This window comes from Physcomitrium patens, chromosome 9, assembly GCF_059467195.1.
Source record: "Physcomitrium patens ecotype Gransden chromosome 9, ASM5946719v1, whole genome shotgun sequence".
In the NCBI taxonomy this organism is placed as follows: Eukaryota; Viridiplantae; Streptophyta; class Bryopsida; order Funariales; family Funariaceae; genus Physcomitrium; species Physcomitrium patens.
In genome coordinates, this window is record NC_143418.1 from 1,653,523 (window position 1) to 1,679,028 (window position 25,506).

General features: G+C 35.7%; 3 protein-coding genes across 6 annotated transcripts; all 3 read left to right on the top strand.

The window, feature by feature from the left end:
* Positions 1-4,122: 4,122 nt before the first annotated feature.
* Positions 4,123-9,390, top strand: LOC112286843 (ornithine transcarbamylase, chloroplastic). Its single transcript, XM_024529158.3, has 10 exons — positions 4,123-4,237; positions 5,327-5,639; positions 5,814-5,993; positions 6,387-6,456; positions 6,745-6,816; positions 7,071-7,124; positions 7,257-7,597; positions 7,834-7,965; positions 8,277-8,552; positions 8,837-9,390. The coding sequence occupies exons 2-10, from the start codon at positions 5,346-5,348 to the stop codon at positions 9,017-9,019; spliced, it is 1,602 nt and encodes a 533-aa protein (XP_024384926.1). The 5' UTR covers positions 4,123-4,237; positions 5,327-5,345; the 3' UTR covers positions 9,020-9,390.
* A 5,258-nt stretch (positions 9,391-14,648) lies between these two features.
* LOC112286621 (basic leucine zipper 63) lies at positions 14,649-18,040 on the top strand. 2 transcript variants are annotated; one of them, XM_024528674.3, is made up of 6 exons: positions 14,649-15,964; positions 16,173-16,251; positions 16,416-16,605; positions 16,773-16,848; positions 16,980-17,105; positions 17,272-18,040. In XM_024528674.3, the coding sequence occupies exons 1-6, from the start codon at positions 15,446-15,448 to the stop codon at positions 17,605-17,607; spliced, it is 1,326 nt and encodes a 441-aa protein (XP_024384442.1). In that variant the 5' UTR covers positions 14,649-15,445; the 3' UTR covers positions 17,608-18,040. The 2 variants fall into 2 exon arrangements, with proteins under 2 accessions (XP_024384442.1, XP_024384443.1); XM_024528675.3 differs by having other exon boundaries at positions 16,176-16,251.
* Positions 18,041-18,727: 687 nt separating this feature from the next.
* Positions 18,728-20,108, top strand: LOC112286623 (uncharacterized). Of its 3 annotated transcripts, none has more exons than XM_024528677.3 (2): positions 18,728-19,565; positions 19,694-20,108. In XM_024528677.3, exon 1 carries the CDS (start codon positions 18,905-18,907, stop codon positions 19,550-19,552), a length of 648 nt encoding a protein of 215 aa, XP_024384445.1. In that variant the 5' UTR covers positions 18,728-18,904; the 3' UTR covers positions 19,553-19,565; positions 19,694-20,108. The 3 variants fall into 3 exon arrangements, with proteins under 3 accessions (XP_024384445.1, XP_024384446.1, XP_024384444.1); XM_024528678.3 differs by having other exon boundaries at positions 18,767-19,565; positions 19,645-20,108; XM_024528676.3 differs by having other exon boundaries at positions 18,767-19,565; positions 19,673-20,108.
* The last annotated feature ends 5,398 nt before the right edge of the window (positions 20,109-25,506 follow it).

A 25,506-nucleotide genomic window follows, 5' to 3' on the forward strand; every position in this document is an offset into this window, starting at 1 on the left:
CTTAAGCTCAGACCCGTCTAAAATGTAATTGCTTAGCGTTCTTCATTCCGGACTTCTCCAGATTGCCTAGGGACTTTATCTCTATCCACTTTCGTCGCACTTGGGTCGTTCAATCACCTCTTTATCTTCTTCATCTGAGCTGTTATCAGTTTTAAACTATGCACTATTGTTAATCACAGGGTGCGCACTATAAGACTCATCATGTATGAGAACTTTTGGGCTTGTTAAACTAATCGACAACTAAGTTTTTGCGAGGGTGGAATCGAGTAGGGCCAAAGTCTAATTGCCCATCCTGAGCTTCAATATTCTTTGTTGGATCGTGTAATCACACAGTGATTCATTCTCTGGAATCGTCATTTCATGGGTCGGTCCACTACTCTAGTGATCGAAGGGCGCCATCGATGAGCATAATTGTTGCCCATCTTTCTCTCTAGCCACCAAACATCAAGCACTCACACGCTTGGTACTGTGCACAATGCTTAAAACGCATATCATGTATTTAGAGTGGGTGACAGATCATTACAAATCCATAATTTTTGCTGAATCCCTGGAAAGAAGTTCATTCCCTTCAGGGTGCTACTTCCACGCAAGATGACGTTAATATATCTAAGAGCAAGCAGATCAGATGCTGAGGAAGACGTAATGTGTGGTTCATTGAAATGAGTTTTGACCTACTTATCAATTAGTTTGATTCTTCAATATATAAAAAAATCTTTAAGTATTACTGAAATAGAAATTTTCTTTTAATCAAGTTACTTGTAACTGAGGAGTTGTGACAAAAGCAAAAGTTGTTTTTTTCTAAAAAGAACGAGTGTTGATGTCTTACTAAGTTAATATTGTTGTTTTTATTTTTAAGTAAGAGAATTTTTTATTAACTAAATATAATCATCCATGAACATAAAAAAATATGTGTTGAAAATAGTATATATTTGTATATGTGCCAAGAAGATAATTCTAGTATAATTGCATAGAAAAAAACCATGGTGTAATTAATAAACTAGAGGGTACAAATAAAACAAGCAACAATAAGATGATGTTATCTACAAAAAAAATAATAATAATAACAAACAATAATTTTAAATTTTGCAATGGAATATGAATTATTGAAATTTATGAAATTAAATAAAAACAGAATGTGATTTACAATATCCAATGCAATAAGAAGCTTCAAAACAAAAATATATATTGATGGAAAATAAGAAGGATATAACAAGAAGTACAAGTAATAATATGTTCCAACTAATAAGCAACAAGATCAATACATAAGCACCAATCTTTTGAATTAATATGTAAAATTTACTTCTAATTAAATATATAATTTATTTTTTCTTATTTATTTTTAAAATGTAATCATATTACAAAATTAATTTTAAAAATAATTTTAAATTTTTTAATAAAAATAATTATATACATATACATATATTCGTATTTATATTTATAAAATAATATATATCATCAAATATATAAATAATTTAAAAATTCAAAAATCGTGCAAAATTTTGGTATATAAGTTTTTTTCATAACATAATAGAATAGAAAATATATAAATTTTAGAGATAATTATTTTATAAATATAATAACATGTAAATAAAATAAGTTTATTTTAAATTTCCTAAATTAAATTTCATTTAAGAATATTTTTAAAATTATATAAACTTAATATATACTTTGATATTACTATGCCAATATTTTTAATAAATTTCTTGATTTTTTAAAATATGAATTTAAATAGAATTATAAAATTTAAAAATACTTATCTTAAGCTGATAAAGAACAAAAAAAAAGCACAAAAAAACATACTTTTAAATAAGTAGATTATTAATATAGCTATTTATAATTATGAAAATTTTCAAAGACATGAACTAAGATTGAAGTGCAAAATAATATGCACAAGATTAAATATGGCTTCAATATTATCTTTAAATATGCTGATTCATGAAAGAACCATGTAGAAGTCTTAGTTGATTTATAATCCTCAAAGGCTAAATTTAGAATCTCATAATATTTACATAATTAGTTTATATATATGTGTGTGTGTGTGTGTGTGTTTTGGTAAAAATCACTAAAGCCATTTAGATTACTTTTAAATATAATATTTATTTAAATGATAATAATAAAAATAATAATAATATTTTTAAAGATAATATTTTATATTTAATCTATTTTATATCTATTTTTACTTAATTAAAATTAAAAACCCTTTGATATACTATCTACTTATATATATATATATATATATATATATGATATTATATGAAATTTTTATTAGTAATAAGATAGTTATCTAATTTTATAAATTATAATTAATAGTACGTTACAAATATCAATTTCTTTTTATTTTTTGTCCATCATATTAAATATAATAAGAAATAATTATTATTTATGTCTATACTAAATTTTATAAAACTATATTATTACAATTATTTTGGAATAAGTAGTGGTTAAAATTAAATTTAATAATATAGGATCTTCACCTAAGAGCATATACATATGAACATTATACAAGAAAATTAAAATTTTAATATAAACACGAATCTTTAGGCTAACATTAAAGCTTTTAAAATATTGTAAGAAATTTAACTTTTATTTTATCAAATTGTATATCTATTATTTTGAGTGAATAGTTTATTAAGTAAAATAAATACTACAAAATCAAAAAATATTCAAATATATTTATGTAACTTTAATGAAAATTTCTAAAAGAAATAGAAATAAGAAAGAAAATTTTAAATAATATATAAATAATGTAATTAGAAAGATATTATTAATTTTAAAAAATTAAATCAATAAATTCTAAACTATTTTAATTATTTTAAGAAGAAAATATAATTTATTTTTATTAATAAAGATAAATTTTTATTATTTTTAAGATTTGATATATCAAATTCATATATATATATAATAAAAAGTGATTAAATAGAAATATATTTATAAGATAAGACAGTAGCATAATGGCTATTAATAAGTACAAGAGATTGAAGACCCTTGAATTAAGATTTGAGTATAAAAAAGAAATTGATGATACTATGCATGGCTTCAATCTCGCTTTTCAATATACCAGTTAGAAGAATAGCTATCTAGATTTTTTTAAAAACTCCAAAGCTTATATACCAAGTGAGTGGGTTAAAAGACATTAATTTTGAAATTTCTTAGAAAAAAATAAAATTTAGAAGAAAAAAAGTTAACATAGCTATATCAAACTTCTATAAATCCCATTTCTATATAATAATGTTGATAGTTTTTTATTTTTTTAAAAAATTGATATTAATCATCTAATCTACTTCTTACTATTTTTTAATTTCTATCTATATGAATAATATATGTAATTTTTAAAATATATATAATTATTTTTTAGCCTCCCATGCCAAGTATGGTGAATTTAATATACTCAAATTTGAACTCAAATTAATATATGTATGTATGTATGTATGTATGTATGTATGTATGTATGTATCCATACATATATACTTAGGAGTTTTGTCTATATTTCAATATCTATTAGATAAAAGGTCACACTAATACATGCATAGTTTTGAACAACTTATAAACATATTAAAATGCATAGCAATTAGATTTATAACCCATAAACCACAAAATATTGATAATAAAATGTCTAAATGTTTGAATAAATAAATGAATACATGTATATATATATGTATGGAAATGTTAAAACGACCCACTCTTTTACTAAATTGACTCACCCTATTGTAACCATTGTTAGAAAAATGGATCATCGTCTCCACCTCTTGTTCCCAGCCCCCACTCCCTTTGTTCCTTCTTCATTCCTACCCCCTTGTTCTCCGCAATAAGGTGGATCAATTTAGTAAATATGTGAGTCATTTTAACAATTATATATATATATATATATATATATATTAATGAATGAGGTACATTTTGTGTCATAATTTCAGTTAATATGGAACTCTGGAAGACTTGAGCAAGTCCACGGCTTCCATGCCAGGTAAGCACACTGACGATCCCAGAAGATTCTTCCACGGTGACGGACCTCGAACCGGAGGCTGCGCGGGCAACGGCGATGACCGCCGAACCACACCCGTGCCCTTCACCGAGAGGCAAGTATGTAGGAGCTCTTGGGATACGCCCCTACTCCTTTTCTTCTTCTTCTCAGCGAGCAATCCTCAAGTCCCGTGATTGCAGTGTGTTTCCTTGATCGACAGTGGTGCAGCTTCACTTTCTCTTCATTGCGTCAAGTACCCACTTTCGTTGGCTCTCTCAGGTAGCGGGTTTGGAACAGTGTATGGTGTGTATCTGTCAGTGTGGCCCTGGTCCTTTGATGTCTCGGCGTTGTTTCGCTGTATCTCATTGTTTCACTTATTCTGGATTCTTCCGTGCATGATTCTGGTGCCTTTTTCCTGTATGCTAGGTAGTAATATGTTGACAGATTTTTTTTATTTGTTTGTTTGTTTGTTTGTGTTTGTGTGTGTGTGTGTGAGTGTGAGAGACCAGTATCGTCGGATGCTCTTGTTGGGGTGAACTAATTTGGGAATACATTTTAGGCTGAATGGATTTGGACGTTAGATACATTGGTGTCTTGTCAGGCTCGTTAAGCCGAGTTTTGTACTGTGTTCCTGAAGTAGCTTTTGGTGTCCGAGTTTGTGATATTTGATTTTCTCCTTTTTGGAAGATTGTATGTCGGCCGTAGTGATCTATCGACTCAATGTGAAAGTTCTGTGTGGCGTTTGTGATGGATCAGACCTGTTTGTTCGTTTTTCAGAGAGACCCAGGTAGTATCGAGGGGTTCAGGGTTTTAGGATTTATCTTTATACTCTTGATACTACGTCGAATTGGATATTTCTCAGCCGCTTTCTAATTACGGAATTGTTATCAATTCAATCTTCGGATTCATCTAAGATTTCTGTTCTGAATTCTACTGGGATTGGCTTCTGTGTCGCGTGAATCGTCTTGGGGATGTTTTAAGATCTAAGCCCTTTGTAGCTCAATATGCACGAATGTCATCTCTACAAGATATTGTATTAGATAGGCTAGGACTAAAAAAATTATGTTAACATTCCGCTTCACGATATGGAAAATTTAGGCGTTCTTTGCTGTTTTACGCGGTGCAAGTTACCAAAGAAGAGGGAGCTGATACTTGAGTCGAGCCATATGGTTGCAATCTTAAGTTTAAAGTAAATTGAATTTTTTGTTGTCGTACCTCATAGGGTAAAGGAAGCAGCTATTTGGTTAAGACTGTTCTGGTGTGGTTATTCCCTAGTTGAGATCTTGTCATTGTGGAATTATTTTTCTTTTTACTCAGTTGGTAAGGAAGGGTTGCCAGTTTGAAATATTGTTCTCAATCACTTTGCAGGAGTTCCAGCTTTATAGATATGGCCCTCCAGTTGAGTGGCACCTCCGCAACTGCGTTGCTAACTTCCCGTCTTCAGTGTTTCTCGAGCTCAAGTTCGTCCAGGCAGTGGAGCACTAGCTCTGTTTTGCCTTTGAAGCAGCAGACCAGCAGGAACTCTGGGAGACTTGTAGTGCGCGCAGCAGAAGGTGTTGACGTTGGTGCTAAGGAGGGGAAAGGTGACATCTTCCCCTCAGGAGAGTGGGCCGAGAATTTCTCATTATTAAATTATGAAGATTTGTCGAAGCACTATGAGCCCGTTCTGTTCAAACCAGAGGTGTGTATTTATTCAGTTGGTGTTCGCGTGCTGGCTGTATTGAAGCGTAATCCTTTGCTCATTCAAATTTGAGATTGTACGGAAATTACTGTAGTCTTTATTCTGAATCCTACCAGTTTCTCGCCAAGCAGAGTGAATAATTTTGTTACTTAAATAATTGTGTTCTCCCATCAGGCACAACCGTCTACACATCTGGCAGATGTAATGTCCAGAACTATCATCACTGCATCTCCAGGACAATCTCTTGAGGAGGTGGACCGTTACTTCTCAGATATTTCTGGCCTTCCTGTGGTTGATAACGAGCACAAATGCGTCGGTGTTCTTTCCAAAAAGGATCGGTCTAAAGCATCCGATGTAGGTGATCATTTCTCCTAGCGTCCTCCACCTTATGCCGTTGTATGCTACGTATGTTTAAGTATTGGATACTTGTGCATCTTTTTCGTATTTCGTATACTCTGATGTCGGCATGCATGTTTGGTACTGCGCGCAGTTAATTTATTCTTAAGCTGGACGGTGTGTGTAAATTAGCCTGCATGACGCTTTGAGCAAGAAACTCACTGCAACTAAAACTGAAGTTTTTTGCATCTATACGTCAGCATTGTATTATTTAAATGTTTCTGTACTAGTGCTTTAGCTATTAGCTCTGAATACAAAGCAATGCACTGCCACTTTTGATGCTATTCTTTGCTGCGGTTGATAGTGGACGTACTGATTTTCAAATAAATACCTCGGGTGTGTGGGCAACAGCTGAAAAACAAAGTGAAGGATGTCATGACCAAGCCAGCAATCACCTTACCTGCAGATAAGACCGTCTCTGGTATGCTCCTAGATATGACTCCAGTAGAATGTTCTAGTTGTGTAAAATCTAAATTGTAGCTAGGATATGCAGTTTGGTTTATTTCCTCGATGAGGCTTGTTTGCAGATTTTGTAACCTATGTGCAGTGAACATTCTTTCAATCTAGTCTTGCAACAATTACTTCATACTGGCTTGAGGAGTTCTTAAAGAATTCCATCTGTGTTGACTTCTATATATATATATATAATACTGTGTTTGTGTGTTTGTAAGAAATAATAAAATGTTTTGGAATTCTTTGGATATCGCAGATGCTGCTGTCTTGATGTTGAAGAACAAGATTCATCGCATCCCCATTGTAAATGAGTCGAATCAAGTCGTAGGTAATTTGCGAACGTCCACATTTTTTGAGTGTTTTGAATTTTAAGTTTTATGTGGGTATGTACCTGGCGAAATTGAGTTTAATCAAAGCTTGTTGCAAAAGTCCCGTATATAGCCTTGCGGTGGTTTTTAGACTGTAATTGCGCGGCCTCAAACTAAATTCTTCTCATTAATACTTATCTGCTGCCTCAGTTGACGACTGCTACAGCAGAATTTCATATTCATTTTAAAGGTTTTGTTATCATGGCCTTTTCAGGTATTGTGACGAGGACTGATATTTTCAGTGCTATGGAAGGAGGCAATCAGGATGGTGAGTGGCCCTCTGTTCCTTCTATTGCTTCGTTATCACGTTTATGGAGACTAGAGGCATCTCTGCGTACTGTGAACACTTTTGTTTCTGTCTGGATTTTCTTTCACATTGACAACCAGGGTCTTGCTTCAGGCGCAGAAACGAAAAAACCTATACATTTCTTGCACCTTGACGATTTTGACAAGGAAACATTGGTACACATTTTGGATCGTGCCGCTGAAGTTAAGGCCAAGTTGAAGTCAGGAGATAGGAGCTATCAGCCTTTGAAGGGGATGTCGATGTCTATGATTTTCACTAAGCCATCCATGCGGACAAGAGTGTCATTTGAAACTGGGTTTTATCAGCTTGGAGGACACGCCATCTACCTGGGTCCTGATGACATTCAGTTGGGAAAGCGAGAAGAAACACGTGATATTGCTCGCGTGCTCTCCGGCTATAACGATGTAATTATGGCACGTCTGTTTGCTCACAAGGTACATGTTTATAATAAGTCTTCATTCTTTCTAAGAATTTTATTCACTGGAAGTAATAAAACATGATACTGAACTTTGGATTCCTCTCGCGTACAAACCACTAAAAGGAACTGTTTCCGTCCTGCTAGAGATTATATGTGAGCACTAGTTGATATTCCTGTGATCTTCAAGGGACCTACCTGTTGCAAGTTGTTAACATTGGTTCCTTCTAACATGCGTTGATATGATGAATGCAGGACCTGCTGGATTTGGCAGAATACTCTAAGGTTCCTGTTATCAATGGACTTACTGACTACAACCACCCTTGCCAAATCATGGCTGACGTCCTCACGATCAATGAGTTTATTGGTAGTATTGAAGGTCTCAAGGTATGCCAAGCTCTGAAGGTTTTGCTACTGCCGATTACTGTGCTGTGACAAGTTGGCATTGATATTGTCATCCGTGGTATCTGCATGGATTTTTTTTTCTTGCATAATCTGACGAAAATCTCAACTTTCACCTGTAATTCGATTTATTTTATTTATTTGTTTATGTAGTAAACATGAATAGTTTGGAAAGGATGTGGCTTCCTGCATTCGACAATGCCGATCTTCACATTTTCGAAACATGACACCCAAGTTCATCCTAATTCTGAAGTTCAGTTTTCCAACTTCATTGAGTGCATTGATACGGGTTGCAGGTAGTGTACGTAGGGGATGGTAACAACATGGTGCACTCCTGGTTGCGCCTGGCAGCTGTATTCCCTTTCCATTTCGTATGTGCATGCCCGAAGGGGTACGAGCCTGATGCTGCTACAGTAGAGAGAGCTCGTAGAGCAGGAGTAAGCAGAATCGAAATCAGCCATGATCCTACAGAGGCTGTGAAGGGTGCAAATGTTATTTATGCGGATGTGTGGGCTAGTATGGGTCAGAAAGAGGATGCAGGCAATCGGAAGAAGGTTTTCCAGGGTTTCCAGGTAAGGACTTCAGTTTTTAGTGTCATCTAGCGATTGATCACCTGTAGGCGTCTCCACGCGAGGTCGTTTTCTTTGGAGCACAATGCAACTGTTGGTCCGTAATCTATGCACGTTTGCTAGGTGTCAAACGACGGCTTCGGTACTAGAACAACTTATCAAGACTGTAGAAAACATCTGATACCCAGTACACTTAGTTTATTTGTTTATCTGCTCTTCCTTATATCTTGTGGTTTTGCTCCTTCTCTCTGCGACATTTGGTTAAGAGTGAATCTTTCTGATGGCAGGTGAACGAGGCCCTAATGAAATCTGCAGGGCCCCAAGCTTATTTCATGCACTGTCTGCCAGCTGAAAGAGGAGTAGAGGTCACGGACGGCGTCATTGAGGGCCCCAAATCAATTGTGTTTCCTCAAGCAGAGAACAGGATGCACGCCCAGAATGCCATCATGCTCCACTGTCTCGGTTTCTGAGGCCATCATGGATCGGCTTAGCTTGAACAACGGTCATATGTTTTCGTTGCTTGAGCTGTTGCTGTCTGAATCCGGGACTCTCCTCGAGCTTAATCCTGCGCAGTTCATGGAAGAGAAATAGCACCCAGTTTTGTTGTGTGTAGATGGAGTGTACAGGATGGCATCATTGTGTTCAGTGTTGTGCTGTATCCTTACGGTAGATAGCGGCTTCGAGATTGTCGAGAAATTAATACGTTGTGCAGGTGTTGATTATGACTTCCTAGATTGTGTGATCTTTGAAGTAGTAGGACCGAGCTCATACTTGCATTAGGAATGTTTTGGCCAATGAGGTTTAGCAATGTGATTCATCGTCTCGTGCTTGATTCGAGCAATTAGATTGTGCAGGACTTTCACGTGGCCTTCCTCAAATTAGACTTCATTCTCTGTCGTTATCCTTCGAGAAGATAACTAGTTTCAGATGCGCAAGCCTCCATCTTTCTTCCCAATCAAATGGATCCCCAGATAAGATCGAATGGTTTGAAAACCTACTTTGGGCCACCTCTCTTTTAGTGATCGATTCTTTCTTACAAATGAGTTCGTAGCTTGTGAGTGCGGCGTGCATCGAGCAGTTCCGCACTGTCTTTGAATTAGAGGTCATATGAAATATCAGGAAGTTTTGTCACCGTCGTGATGAGCGTCTTTTGCTGCTAGAATGCCCCCGATTAACCAACGGACCATGTGACTGATTATTACTTCGTCAGCAACTTCATCTTGTCTGATAGGAAAGTGCTGTTCGCCCAGCATTAGTTTGTGCGATGCTTGAGATCATGTACACAAATCTCTCGCAATTGGATCTTGTTTTGCAGTAAAGCAGTAGGCCGAGCGTTCTGTTCAGAGCCCCGGTAAACATCGAGGACGTACATCTACAGATTCTGACGAGTTATAGCTATGAGCGGCACCGACATGGAGCTAACTTATGGTCAAAAAAGGATTGACGAACGTCGGAATGGTGAACAAAAATTTGAGGTCAGCAAATCTATGTAACTTTCAAATAGCTTCAAAAATAAAAATGCACAGCGTTTCAAATTACGACATCCGATTCTAAAGAAAAGGATGAGCCAAGGAAGAAGTACCTGTCGCCGCACTGCGGCCCTCCGTCGTTCCTCAAACTCATCAAAGAATGCCTCTCGTTTTGCGAATTGGTTCCCGACAAATGAAGACAGCGACTAGTTGACAAAAATTCAAACAAGTTGACATAATTCGAGCGGGAACCCCACAGAACCATTCCATGTGGAATCTCACTGGTTTTCCACTCAGGATCTGGATATGACGGCGGTGACACGTCAGATGTGCCATGTCATACGTCGTTTGCGTACGTGGACATCATGCAGGGTTCTGTCCACACGAGGCTTTCTCGCTGGGAGAGATTACCAAGCCAAATCAAGTCCAGTCTAATAGCGCACTTCCACATTTCCAATCACTATATCCTCACTGAATTATTTGGGATACGTGTCTTGTAGAGAAGTTGAAATTAAATCACGTTCTTTGGTATTTAAAAAAAGTGGTGTTCTTCAATACTTAATTAATGCGACTGATAAACCCCGTTTTGTGATTTTAATTATATATATATATATATATATATACTAGCATTAAAACCGTGTTCTTCTGGATCAAAAGTTTTTGTTTTCACTTGAAAAGTTATAGATTTTTTAATTTTCATTGTGCATGTAAGTGGTTTTGATGTGATATTCCTCTACAAGGCTGACAACATGATGACTTTCAAGAGTTTGTGATCATTGTGTCAATGACAGCACATTAACTTACAGGTGTGTTTCATTTTTTTCAAATGAAAATTTGATTTGAATCTCACATCTTAAAATAAACTTACCAAATGTAGGTATTGTTATGATTTTACCAAAATCATGAATTTGTGGATGTTGGTTTTTGGTTGTGACAGTAATCAAGGACATCAATTAATTGACCTTCGTTGAGAAAGAGAATTCAATATATGCATGCAGTATTTACTCCAATGCAAAGTCAATTAAAATAAAGTGTATTTTATTTTTATTTTTAATATATATATTGTATGGTGGAGCTAAAAAATTAATATAAAACATGACAATATCCATAGCATGCATCAATCAAATCATATAGATTATAGGTCTTTGTAAAAGAAGCAAAATGGAGGATAACAATATAGTGTAGAATATTAGTGATAAAAATAATAAAAATATAGTTGTTGAAAAATACACAAAATATTTACTCAATTCATGTGATAAGATATCAATTTAAGATTGATATTGCTCCAATGATAAAATGTCTACCACCATTTTTAAGTAGTTTTAAATCTGAAATTAGAAATTAATTGATATTATAAATCTCAAAGAAAATCATATTAAATCTTAAAATCAAATCAATACCAAAGTTATATTCACAAGTGGGACACTAAGCATATGATAAAAATGAATGAGATATTTTAAGGAATTTATTTATATGTATATATATATAGGGAGATATTAAAGTGATCCATCTAATTACTAAATTTATCCACCCTATTGTAACCATCATTATAAAAATAACCTTCATCCCAATTTCCCTTGTTCCTAGCTTCTAGTCCCTAAGTTCTCAACCTTCTTCATTTTGACCCCCTTTTTTTTTCCTCCCTACATTCGTAACTCTCATTGCAGCCTCCTTGTTCCCCATAACAGAGTGGGTTGATTTAGTAAATAGATGGGTTATTTTAACATTTCCTTTGGAAGATATATACATAGTTTTCTTATTCTTCGCAATAGGGTGGGTTGATTTAGTAAATAGATGGGTTATTTCAACATTTCTTTTGGAAGATATATAAATAAATAATTGAGCTAATTTAATATTTTATAGATTCGTTTTACAACTACTATATGTGAGTACACATATAGTACATATAGTACTATATGTGAGTACAGATCTATAAAATGACTTTTTTTGCACATTAAAGCTTGGATTATTATTTTTATTATTACGTAGATTTTATTGTTTCATTCCAAAAATTGACATGGTTATAATCAAAATTAAATGTTCTCATGATTACACTCCAAGTTTACAAATTAATGACAACTCCTTTATTGAAAGTCATCAATATCTTTTCCTGTTTCTTGTTAGAAGTACTTAAACAATGAGAGTTTGGAAATGAGACACCACTCACCATGATATACCATATTCCCCTTATTTTTTTGGTAAGTGTGTCCATAGTCACTCTAGAGCACCTCTAGTGTAAAACACTACTACCAAAATGGGACCAAACTTAGAATGAATTGTGTCTTTTATAAAATTTCCTTTTTGGTTTTTGTTCCACCGCATTACAAAGAGCCCACACAACTGGTGGCATAAAGCACCCCCCAATGTTCAGCACACCACATCCCCAGCCCTCAATAGCCCCATGATGCTAACAAGCAAGCAAGCACACCCACAAGCTTGAAAGCATGCCCCAAAGCATGAACAAACCAAGCATGTGCCTAAGTCTGCAGCAATTTGAGGGAATTGATGGTCCCTTCCCTTTGTACGATTGTGTGGGCATGAGACCCATCCCATGATTGAGCACAACTTCCAACTCTCTGTCTGCCCATCATGAAATATTAAAGGGCCCGCCCTTAACAACACCAAAAAAATGCAAAAAGTAAAAAGTAGAAGTAGAGTGGAGTGTCTGCTAAGCTTTCTACCTCGCTGCATGTCATGGAATAAAGGACGGAACAAATAAAGGATGTGCTGGGTCATCTTGCGCACCCCCTCCTCCTCCTACTCTCTGACACCCTCTAACAAAGGATGCATGAAATGAAATTCATTCGTCGAAATGTTCCTCTGTTTGTCCGTCGGGGAAAATAGTGGAGGTGGGATTGGATAGCGACATCGAGAGGGAAGCAGGAATGGTGATGATGAGGCCATCTTGCGATCCCAAAAGAGCAGCCGCCATTTCTTGTAGTGGACCCACTTCCGGAAAAGCAGGCTGGTGATGGTGCTGGTGGCGGCCCTGGCTCTGGCTGCTTCAAGCGCCGGGAGTATCATGCTTCGCTTAAGTTTGATTCTGCACCACCGTAACGCTCACGGGCTTGTGCTGCGACGCGAACTGTCTTTGTAAAGCATATGCCTACGGCGGTTCGCTGAAGGGGATAGCAGGTTCGTAGATGCTTCTGTAATTCTCTTCACTTTCAAACGCGACAACGAACATGTGTTAGCAGACACACGGTTGGCGTGAGCACGAGGCTCGTTTTGCCGGCGGGGCGGCTGGGGCAAGTGAGAGCATGCACGACGCGGTGGGGGGGGGATAGGGACGGGCAGGAGGTTCAGTACGTTCCCCTCTTTCTCTGTAGCCCGGAACGCACCTTGTGTTACTGTGGCTCACGGTTTGTGAATGAAGGTATTTTCGTCAAGGGTTACCTCATGCGGGAGGGCGATATTTGTTGAAGTGAGCGATTGTTACCAACATCCCGCACTCTTCGGTGGTTGAACACGCAACTTCATTAGCTCACACTTTCGCCGTGTTAACACACTTTCTTCGTCAACGAAGCCTTGATAAGATGCAGGAAGGCGCATACGTCGAACAATTTTAATTGTAGGAAATTTGCATGGAGATTGCTTGTAGAGAGCACCCTTTTGGATGTACGTTTGCACATCCACCTTTGTCGCCGTGTTTCGCTGGTTTCTTTCCGTTCTGTTTCTTAATTTTCATTGCTTCAGGCAACTCCTTTGTTTGGCCAAACATATACATTGGGGCCATAAGAACCTTTTCCTTCTTCAACATTTTGTTGTCTTAAAAGACTCCAGTGTTTTATGAATTAATATCATAATATATACTCAAACAAAAGAGTAGCCAGAATAATATATTTTTGTAACTGATATTATTTATGAAAAAAATATATGTACTTATGATCATTTTACTTTTATCGATTTTACACAAACATCAAAAACTTACGTTACAGAAATTTAAGTCACGTCTTTATCAAGTATATAAATATACATTTTGATGATGGTACTAATCCTGACACATATATATTCCACGTATAAAACACTAAACCATAAACTTTCTTTGATAAAGTTATTCGGAATTTGAATATCACAATACAGATGAGGTTACAATTATTATGTGTTTAAAAATGTTCTTTATATTATAAATTTAAAGTGGATAAATTATAATATGCATGTTAGCAGAGCGGATTTCGCCTAATTCTGGATGAACCTATCGAAACATCATCCCCACATGGACGGTGGGTTCTATAGGGGGACCGGAAGGAAGACATACCTTACGAAGAACGATGTCTCGGGACACCGCGGTAAACGCCTGAACGAGCCGGAGATTGAGGCAATCAGATTTTTACACGTCACAGATGGATAAGAGCATCGTTTTATCCACTTGGAGGCGGAGGGGGGAGGCGCTTCTTTACAGTAGTCAGCGGCATGACCAGTCCGATGTGCATCCTACGGATAGCATTCACCCACGTTGCCTCGGGCTGTGGGAGATTCGTCCATTTTAGTGCCATTCCGTGACGGTCTTCCAGGCCAGCCCTGACGGGTTCAGGGTAGGGGCGGACGGGTGACCCGCTTCGGACCCCCCCCCCTTTCCCCCAAATTTGTATAACTTGCAACGGCGCGGACGATTCTCACTTTCAGAAGTTCCATCTCGCTTCTCACCGTCCGAGTCGGCTTGCTTATTGCAAATCGTTCCTTGCGACACAATCCATTGTTGTGTTTGAGCTGCTGTCAGTTCGTCAACGGATTGATGCGGAGTCTTGAATCGGAGTCGAGTTGGCGGTGACTGAAAAGAATTATCGCTCAAGAAACGATCGACTGTTCGGGTTCGACTTGTGATTTGCTTACTGTAGTCGGGTTGACAACGCTTCGACGCGTTCACGTTCTGTGTGTTATTGATATTCCTGAGACGACTTTCTGGATGTGTGTGGGGAGGCTGGACTGGTTAGTTCGATTTCGGTGCTCGAGGTTTCATTAATGAAAATTATACCTTAGGAATATGAAACAATCGTTATAGGTATCTCTTTTCTTCGACAAGGGATTGATTCATCGCTTGCAAGCAGCCGCTGGTAACATCACTGCGTCAGTTATCTCTGAAGTTTACATAGTTTCTTTAGATTTTACTAGAGGGTGGAGAATTTTCTCAACAGAGATCAAGGGGTAGAAGACTTATAATATCGAAGGGTTTGCTGCATGAAAAGTCTTATTTCACTTGCGAAGCTTCCGTCCAGCTAGCGTGAGTTTGGATCGTTCGTAATTTTTCCTATGTGTTGCTCAATCGGAAGGGCGCCAGCAAAGTGGAGCGAGCACGGGTTAGGATTAGTATTCCACTCAGGAAAGTGCAACTCAGGGAAGGGTAGAGAGAAACAGGAACTTGCTTATAACGAAAAGTTAGACTTAGAGTTCCTCCACATTTCCCGACAATCTATTTTTCTTTAGAATATGGATCGCATATCTTCCGTTGACGACATCCTGAGCGCATACTGGAACGAGTCGTCTATGACTTCTCCTGTGAAGGGCAGCATGAACCGCAGTGCTTCTGAGTTCGCTTTTCAAGAATTTATTAAGGAGAACATGACTGCCACATCTTGCTTCGGAGGCCGCTCCAAGAGCCGCTTCTATCAATCGCAGGCGGATGAGGGGAAAGCTCTTAACGATCAAAGTCGTGACAATCTTATGATCTCGGCAAAATCTGAATCAGAGTTCACTCCTCCGATGTTCGCAAGCACCGAGGAGCTGCGTGCGATGAATAACGTCGTGGACCCTGTTGAAGTCGACGATATTGTGGGGATTGAGGGGGCGCTGAACCCCCTCTTCTCCCGTGTCCAAAATGATGCGGATAAAAAATATTCCAATTTCCCCTCTGCTGCGTTATCTGCGGGTGACTGTGGTGGTCAAGACTATGAGGACATCCTTAAGCAGAAGTTGGAAAGGGCGTGCGCTGCAGCGGCTCTCTCTAGAGTGCGTACTCCTAATTTTTTTCTTCTCGTTGATATTTTTTACCACTAAAATCGGGTTGGGACGTGGTATGGGCTGTAGCACACCGAAGGGTCTGTGGATTCTTGGTATTTTGCTGAAACTATGAATGAATTTATTTATTTAGGGTTTAAAATTATGCCTCAAGTTGTTTTTGGGTAGTCGATAATCTTTTTTCATGGATTGATGACAGCAGGTGAATGGCGAGGGTGCAATAATTGGACAATCGGTTGGAGCTATTTGTCAGAAGAGTTTTGCTATCGAATCATCTGGTAATTCGCACTTCTTTCCTTACCACATGCTGCTCCGTACGTCCTCTGCACATTTGAGCATACAGTGTTTTCCGTAAATTTTTAATTTTTAATTTTTAATTTATTTTACGGCCGTTCAGTTTGAATTGCGTGAAAACTAATTTGAACTATCATTTTTTTGACAGCCGCTAGTGCTTGTCCAAGTGGAGTTCAATGCGCACCCATGAGCGCTAAGTCTCCTTCTCCAAAACCTGAAGTGGATGCATCAACCGGGAAGGTCAAACTTACGACCAGTGGTTCGGAACTTTCTGATGACGACGAACATGATTTGTTAAACCAAAGCCTACCAGGCGGTGACCTTAAGCGTGTGAAGAGGTATTTTACCTGAGAAGCTTAGCACGGAATTTAGTATAATCCTTATCATCAGAAATTAGTCTATATGGTTGAGGCGCCATTCGTATCATGTTTGAATATGTAAAGCTAATCTATCTGTGGTGCACTGGATATGCGCTGACTTACATTATAACATGTGCGTGATGCAGAATGTTGTCAAACCGTGAATCTGCCCGACGCTCGCGCAGAAGGAAACAGGCACACTTGAGTGATCTAGAAATGCAGGTCAGTATATTTGCTTGTTGAGGATTTTTTTCAAGTTTACGCTGGAAACTAAAATCATGATAGGTGGAGCTATTTCATCTATTTGAGATAACAGTATGCTCAAATCCGATATGTTTGAAATATTGCTGCAGGTTGCGCAATTGCGAGTTGAAAATACTACGCTTATGCAAAGATTGCAAGAGATTACCCACATGCATAAAGATGCATCTGTCGACAACCGAATTCTAAAGGCAGATGTGGAGGCGTTGCGTGCTAAGGTGTGCATTTGCTTTCAGTGTTTTCTTTTCTTTTTGAGCTAAGTGCAGATTATTGACGGTGTTTTTTTACTCTTGAATTCATATTAAGTGAAGGAATAGTGAAGTCAGTTTCCGGTTCCTATGTGAAAGTTTGAATGCTTATAGATTTTACGCTGTACGTTTACAGGTGAAAATGGCTGAAGACATGGTGGCCCGTCAAGGACAGCCCATGTCAAATCTCATTCCCGACCCCAGTTTAAGCTTTATGACACCGTTCAATGTGAATGATATGGAAAGACCATTTCTGCAACAGATGAGGCACAGTTCCATGCTACGCCATGATCAGCAACAGCAGCCTGCTAGTGGCATTAGGGGTAAGATGGGACGTGCACCTTCAATGCAACGGGTTGCCAGCCTGGAGCATCTGACGAAGCGTATCCGCAACGGGAGTTCCTGCAACGTACCGGCTTGGGGTGGCTGGGACATGGACAGACCTGCCATGGTACAGGAACACGGCATCTGATCAATGTTTCCGCGCTGACTATGTAGTAGAATCGATGTAACTTACATTTACTCCGCTTATTTCAAGCGAGAGCGAGAGTTCAGGGCAAGTGGAAGATCCGAGATTATTATTTATTTTAGACTTGGGTTGAAGGGGAATAGATTTACGCTAAGAAGGGACTTCACCTTAGTTTTCAGAAGTGGCGTAGAATTCTTCTGATAAGTAGGCATGGAAAGGATCATATTGTTGTTGCTTCAGAGGAAGAGAAGATTCATACTTTGGAGGGTGAACATAGAACTTGTTTTTTGGCAGGGTGCAAACGTTGCTTGTAATCTCCTAGCTGAGATTGATGTTGTTGCTTGTAAATAGCTACTGCTGTCGGTCCTGGTCAACTAACAAGGCTGGAGCCTGATGGTTGGAAGTGCCACAATGGAAAGTATTTTGAATTCTTTCATATTTGAGTACTCATTTTCTTAGACACTAAACCCCTTTCTGAGACGCATGTTCAAAGCGGCATTGAGAGTTTGGTCTTTTATCATCTCTTGCAAGTACTGAGCACTCTTTGTTGTTTGTCTTGGCTCATTTTTTGGGTTTGTAAAATGCTCTCCCTGTATCATTGTCATATAATACGCATAATCGTAACATTCGATAATGAAGCACTTTCTATGAATGTGCTAATTTCGTACACGCTTGTTACAATCAATGCGTACTTAGCGTAATAACCATCGTCGTACCCTACGAACAAAACTGGTAAACAGACAAAACTACACACAGACCAGCTCACAACTCGCGAATTCCCCAGACTGCTTGCTGCACTCTCGAAAGCGATGTGCTTAGCAGGACGATTATTCCAGGTGCTTGGATTTTAAAAGTTCAACAGCGTACTACAGCAAGGAGGATTCTTGCAGACACTGACCGAAAGCTTGGAGACAATTTTGCAAGCTATAAAGTGCACAATGTCGGAAAAGCAGAGGTCTGGATTGTCTGACCAAACTGCCTCCAACGGCTTCTGCGCTGCAAGTCGGTCCCACAGATACAGTTAGATTCCTTCAACCATGCGGTAAATCATGCTACAAACCACGCTTGGGCTTAGACAAATGGAGAGTCCATATTGGAACCAAGCGTGGAAGGAGGAGCCGCGCGGTAGCCATGTACAGAGTTAGGCTTCCCGCTTCCGGAGCCTGGAATGGGACTTTGGCTAGGGTTTTAGCGTTGGGGTTTGGAGCTCGGAGGACAGGGTGAGGAGCTAGGGTTTGCTCTGCTCTGAACTTTTGCGTTCTAGTTAGATTTGTATTTTCGGTCTTACAATTGCGTAGCCATGCCGGAGGACAAAAGGAAGATGTTGCAGGCCCTGGTGGCCAAGAGGAAGGCCGAAAATGAGGCGGGAGGGAGAAAGAAGCCCAAGGAAGTCACGGCGGAGGGGGTGGTGGTTGGAAGGAAAGACATGAAGGTGTCGGGAGGTGCCAAGGTACAGAAGTACTCGCCGCCTGCGAGTAAGGGGAAGGCGAAAGTCAAGACCCCCGCGAAGAAGACGGTAGAGAAGAAGTGGGATAGCGCTTCCGATACGTCCGAGGACGAGGACGTTCCCGGGGAATCCGAGGAAGAGGAGGAAGATGATGATGGCGGCGAGGAGGATTCGGAAGACTCGGATGTGCCGAAAAAGTCCGCCAAGAAGCCCATTGCGAAGTCAGCACCCAAGTCCTTGTCTGCGAAGAAGGGGAAATCGGTGGCGGTCGCTCCTCCTAAAAATTCGAAGGGTAAGGGTAAGAAGAAAACGGATAGTGACGATAGCGATGCTGTGAATGGTGCTGAGGACGATGACAGTGATCTGTCAGAGGATCCTCTAGATGAAGTGAACCCCGACAACATTTTGCCTTCACGGACCCGGAGACGCACTGCACAACCTGTAAACTATGATTTTGGCAGTGGTGATTTGGATGAGGATGACGATAGTGATGACGAGTGAGCATGAAAATTTGGTATGTCTCCTATTTCTCTCTAAGGAAATTAACATGCTTCGTCATTTTGCTTTGATGGAATGTATCCTCTTTCACATAGTTATCCTCGTGCAATTGGTGTCACTCAGGTTGGGTGTCGCCGTGCACAGGAGAATTTTGGTGAAACATTCGGAGGGTCTGCTCAGGAGACGATTCTTGGCATGAATGAGCCTAATTTTCTCACGTACTCGAGAATCGGCTCTTGAACATGCTCTCAGAGCTCCAGCCTTCTTCCTCTGCTGCATCACAAGTTGACTATTCATCAATCTTCCATGCCCCAGATGATGGAGAGAGGCTCTTGGCCGTGTGTAGTCTAGGTCCCCTTTATTGATCTCTTAGAAGGTGTATCTGATTGTGATGAAGTTCCTGGAACAGATTGATATGATTCTCTTAGTGTGATAGCGGAACAGCGGGGTCTCAAGTCCGACTGTAATTTGAGGAAGTTGGTTTAAGACAGACGGAATGTATTACTGTGCTATTGTCTTGCAGAAATAGCACAGCATTGCATATACTTTATTCTGGTCATGATTGTCTTAAGGCTGCAAAACCAGACTTCAGAAAGACGTTTGTTTGTTTGTTTTGTTTTTGTCATCTTGAATGTGGTCAGGGAGTCCAATCCTTTTCTTCTGGGTAACAACCGAAGAAAGAGAGGAGTCTTACCATTCGATCTTATTACAGGAATCATGTGTACAGCTTGACGAGATGAAGTTATATGTACTTAGTTCGTAAGTAGTTTTTTGGACCCGTCTGCAAGTGTTTCGGGACAGTTTACGTCATTTGTGCAGTACGTGCGGTTTTTCATTTTAATACCTGCAAATAATTAAAATTTTGCGGACTTTCATGGTCAGGAATGATATTGCAATTACACAGATTTTCTGTGTCCCCATTTCGGACTCATAAGTTCCAATATACATTAGGTGTATTGCCGTGTCGAGGGTGTGGGTTATCGAGGATGTGGGCTATCACCACTTGAAGGTGGCAGATTCCTACGCTAATGATTTCAGGCTAATAATTTCAGGTTTGATCTGGTAAGCCAACCTATTTTACTTTATTCATCATTTTTTTTTACTTTCAAACGAATTTGATTCTAAGTGGTTCACTTAGGATCATTTCTGTAAATGCGCCCTAGAGTTCTCATTTAGTGTCACGATTAAAACCATTTCTGTTAAGGAACGCACAATTAGCTCACCTCATGAGAAAATCACCAGCAATGAGCCTAGATAACACACTTTTGGATACCTTATGTTGATTGTTGGAAGTGAAATTATATTTGGTACCTCTAGTTAGTGTCACATTTTCTTTTTACAGAAATTAGATTTATGAAGAACAAGGGAGATGAGTTGAGTTACTATGTTTTTTATACTCAAAGACAACATTCTAATGGTCCAAAGTTCTTCACTTATTTTCAAAAACTTTTTAAAGATTGTACATATCACTTAAATAAGACAAGAAATTTCTTTAACTTCTAAATTATATTTATGATGTGTATTTTGAAGGAATTAGGTTATGCAAATTATTAAACATTTTTTTAAATAGAGATTTTATAATATTTTTTAAAATTAATTCTCTTTTGATAAGGTTGTATTCAATTACCAAGATAAGATCAATCTATATATTGTATATTGTGGTAATTAAAGCTTTAAATAATGTGAACAAATTTAATTGGTATATATAATGTGGTTTTCTAATTTCTTATTCAACATAGAAGAACAAAAGAATATACATGGTATATGTTCTTACATCTTATCCAAGTTCAAATCTTTAGAATAGGTCTTCAATCTTCGAATTTTTTTTATAATGAGAATTTTGTTAAGATCATAGAAACTTGAATCTAAGAAGATAAGGAGTTGTAATGAACAACAATATTCATTAATATGTCTATTTAGATAAATAAAATTACATAAAAGTAAATAAAGTAAGGTAAGTTTTTGATATCTTATTGATAAGTTTCATAGAAGTTTTGTAGATTTTGTATGTGTTTATAAGTAATTGGTAGATTAATAACTTTATCAATAACTTAATCACATTTTATACATTAAATAATTTATATTATAAGTTGATCATGTAGTGTGCTTGTTGAAAATTCCTTTTAAAAGTTAGATACATGTTGTATAGTATAAAGTTAGGAAATTGTTACATAGTTCTTTATTAGATATTGTATATGGAAGCAAAAATGAGACCTTCTTTATTTTCACCTATACATTTTTTTGCTTCATCTTTGTTGAAGTCTTTTTAGTTCTCTTGTATTTGGCAATAACTATTTTAGTTTTAATTTTATATCTATCTTTTAGTTGTTTACTTTTTCTTTTTTAGAGATATAAGAGTGTATTGTCATATTTCAAATTTGGTCGTAATTTATGTTTTTGGTAAATTTATAAGAATGATAGATATAAAATGTACGAATATTTTATATCCATTTGATTTTGTTTTAGAAATAAGTCATTATCTCACTTCTGATTATTAAGTTTTAAAGGTTGTAAACTACTTATTATTATACTAATATATATATATATATATATATATATATATATACATGTATATTTTTTTTTCTACCATTGATTTTTATTTATTTATTTATTTTTAAAGAAAGTAAATTACACCTCTATGTAGAAATATTCTTTTGATTTGTAGATAACCTTCCTTTGATTTATCTTATGGATTATTTAAATTTGTATATTAAAGAGAAAAACAAAAAAATAATTATAGATGTTGTACTTGGTTGAATTAAGAATAGATTTGCAAATATTATATATCTTTACAAACTTGTTAATACTCTTATTGCAATTCTTTTACATATTATTAATGTCAATTATAAAAATATTCCGACCATATTAAAAAAATCAACAATAAGATTTTATGTCTATACAAAGAAATTATGTTGTTGAAAAAAATAAGAAAAACAACTTCAAAAGTGAATCCAAAAAGTTTTGTTATTACAAGTATGAAAAATGCAAAGTTTAGTATGTCGGAGAAGTTTTATTGAATTAGATGAATTTTTTTTGAATTTCTTAATATATATATATATATATATTATATTTTTTAATATTATTCTAATTTACATTATAAAATAAATATTTAATATTATTTTTTAACTCATATTCAAATACAAATTTTAATAAAAACTTGAAGTAATTCAAAAAATATCGAGATGTATTTGAAAATAAGATTCTTAATGTATTGCCAAAATACCAATCTTATAATCTATCATGGATATGAATGACAAAAAATAAAACCTCAATAATCTCTTGTGTTACTTAGAAAAACTAGATATTTACTCAAAATTAGTATAATGTTGAAATTGGAATGGTTATTGTTAAAGAAAAGAAAATCAGAGACTCTTGAAATAAGACTAAGAACTAGAAAGGTGTTGACAAGAATAAAAAAGGCTTCACTTTTGCCTCCATACATACTATCTAACTAAAATCTATAAGGCGACCTTTAATAGAACCTCTAACACATGTTCAACTTCCAAGACATATATCTAACTTCCAAAATAAATTTATATAATTAGCTTATATTCTAAGCTATTAATGAATATAAGTGAGATGCATGATTAATTTACTGGCCAAGTTTCTAACCTACCAATCAACTACAAACACATTTAAAGTGAAATCCACATCAATGCAATTTTCAAGAAGCTTTACTATAAGATAATATTAAATTTATTTAAATTTATTTTTTATCTAATATTTATTATATAAATAATATCAAAGATATATATATTTTTATTTAAATAAAAAGTATTAGATAAAAAATAAATGTAGATAAATTTGATATTATCTTATGTGGAAGCTTTTTAAAAACTTTATAATCACATATTTGATTTATATATATTTGATTTTATACATATTTATAGTTGATTAATAGGTTAGAAACTTGGCCAATAGGTTTGTCATGTATAATACACGTGGATAGCTTGTGATATAATCTAATAATGTGGCACAAATATAAAAAACTTGTCTTAGAAGTTAAGACATGTGTCTTGCAAATTGGACACTTATTAGAGGTCTTATAGAGTATTGTCACATGGCTCTTAGTTTGATAATATAAATGGAAGTAAGAGTGAAATCTTCTTCACTCTTATCAATGCCTTTTTATCTTTAGTCTTGTTTCCTTACTTTCTAGTTTTCTTGTCTTTGATAATAGCATTTCTAGTTTAATATTGTATCATCTTTGAGTGATATAAGAATTTATTGAACTTTTAGTTCTTTGAAATTTATATCATTGATAGTTTGACAAAAGTGATAACTTATTATTTTTGTTTTGTTTTGAAAGTGAGTCGATTATACCACTTTTATTATTGTCTTTTAAAGGTTACAAACTATGTGCTTTTAAACTCACTTTTAGTTTTTTATTTTTGATTTTATTTTTTTCAAAAGAAAGGACTATCCTTCTTTGTAGAAACTTTTATTTGATATTAGAGGTTGTGAATTGCCATCTTTTAATTTGACTTTTAGATTTGTTTGAATTGTCTATAGAAGAAAAAATTATAGATGCTACTTTTGACAGAAAGGGAATAGATTTGCAACTATTGCAAATCTTCATGTTCTTGTCAATATTCTTTGGAATAAAATTTTACATGTATTTAACGTGATCTATAGGGGTAGTATTTAAATACCTATGGAAGTGGTCAAAAACAAAGTTCAAAATCTATGCCTAGAAATTGTGCAATTGAGAGAAATAAGTAAATCAAGCTCATAATTGAATCTAAGAAATCTTGCTACTTCAAGTACGAGAGAGGTAAAAATAAGTATGCCCAAGAAGTTTGATGGAACAAAATCAAAATTTTTAGGATTTCTACAATGAGTGAAGTTCTATCTAAGGTTGCATTTTTATCAATACTCTGATGGATTTATTCAAGTTGAATTCATAGGTGCATTTCTTTTTTGAATTTTATTATTATTATTATTATTTTATTTGTATCTTTGATAGAAAAAATTTCATGTCTTCTGTATGATCTAAATTTATTTTTAAAAGTGTTTACGGCCACTTTTAGAAAAAATAATTGAAAAATGTAGTAGAAATCAAATTTATATCTTTATTACAAGGATTATATTCAATTACTATATATGTTTTAAAATTCTAAAATCTTGCTTGCAATATAAATTAAAATAATAAATTCTTTAATAATCAATTTTTATATGAATTAAATAATAACATTAAAGATTTATTATTGATAATACTAAAAATAAGCTCATTAAAAGAATTTATTATTTAAGCTATTGCATGCAATAATAGACTCTTTGAAAAATGCCAAGAATAAAGATTTAGTTGGAGAGGTATAAATCAAGCCATAGAACTCAACTACCATTTGGACCAATCTATAATTTATTACAAAATATGTTGGATGAACTAAAGGAATATATTGACAAAAACTTGGCTAAAAACTTCATACACTATTCTAAAATATGAGCTTTCATCTTATTTCTAAAGAAAAAATATGCATCATTATAAATGTATGTAAACTATTAAGGATTCAATAATATTAGCATTGAAAATAGGCATCTTCTATTTTGATTTTAAGACTTTTTTATTAACTTTATTAAAAAAATATTTATATAAAAATAGATCTATAAGGAGCATACAACCTAATACGCATAAAAAAAAATGAATAGAAGACTAGGTTTTAAACCACGTAGAGATATTTTATATACACTATCATGCTTTTTGAACTCATAAATACATCTATTGTATTTCAATATTTAATGAATGATATTTTTTGTAAATTTCTTAATAACTTTGTCATCTATTATCTAGAAAATATTTTAATATATTCTAAAAATATAAATAAGTATGATCTTTATATTTATTGTGTATCATAAAAACTAAAAGAGACAAGATTATATGCTAAGATAAAAAAGTATGTCTTTCATACTATTCAAGTTTATTTTTTAGGAAAAATTATTTCAAATAATGATCTTAT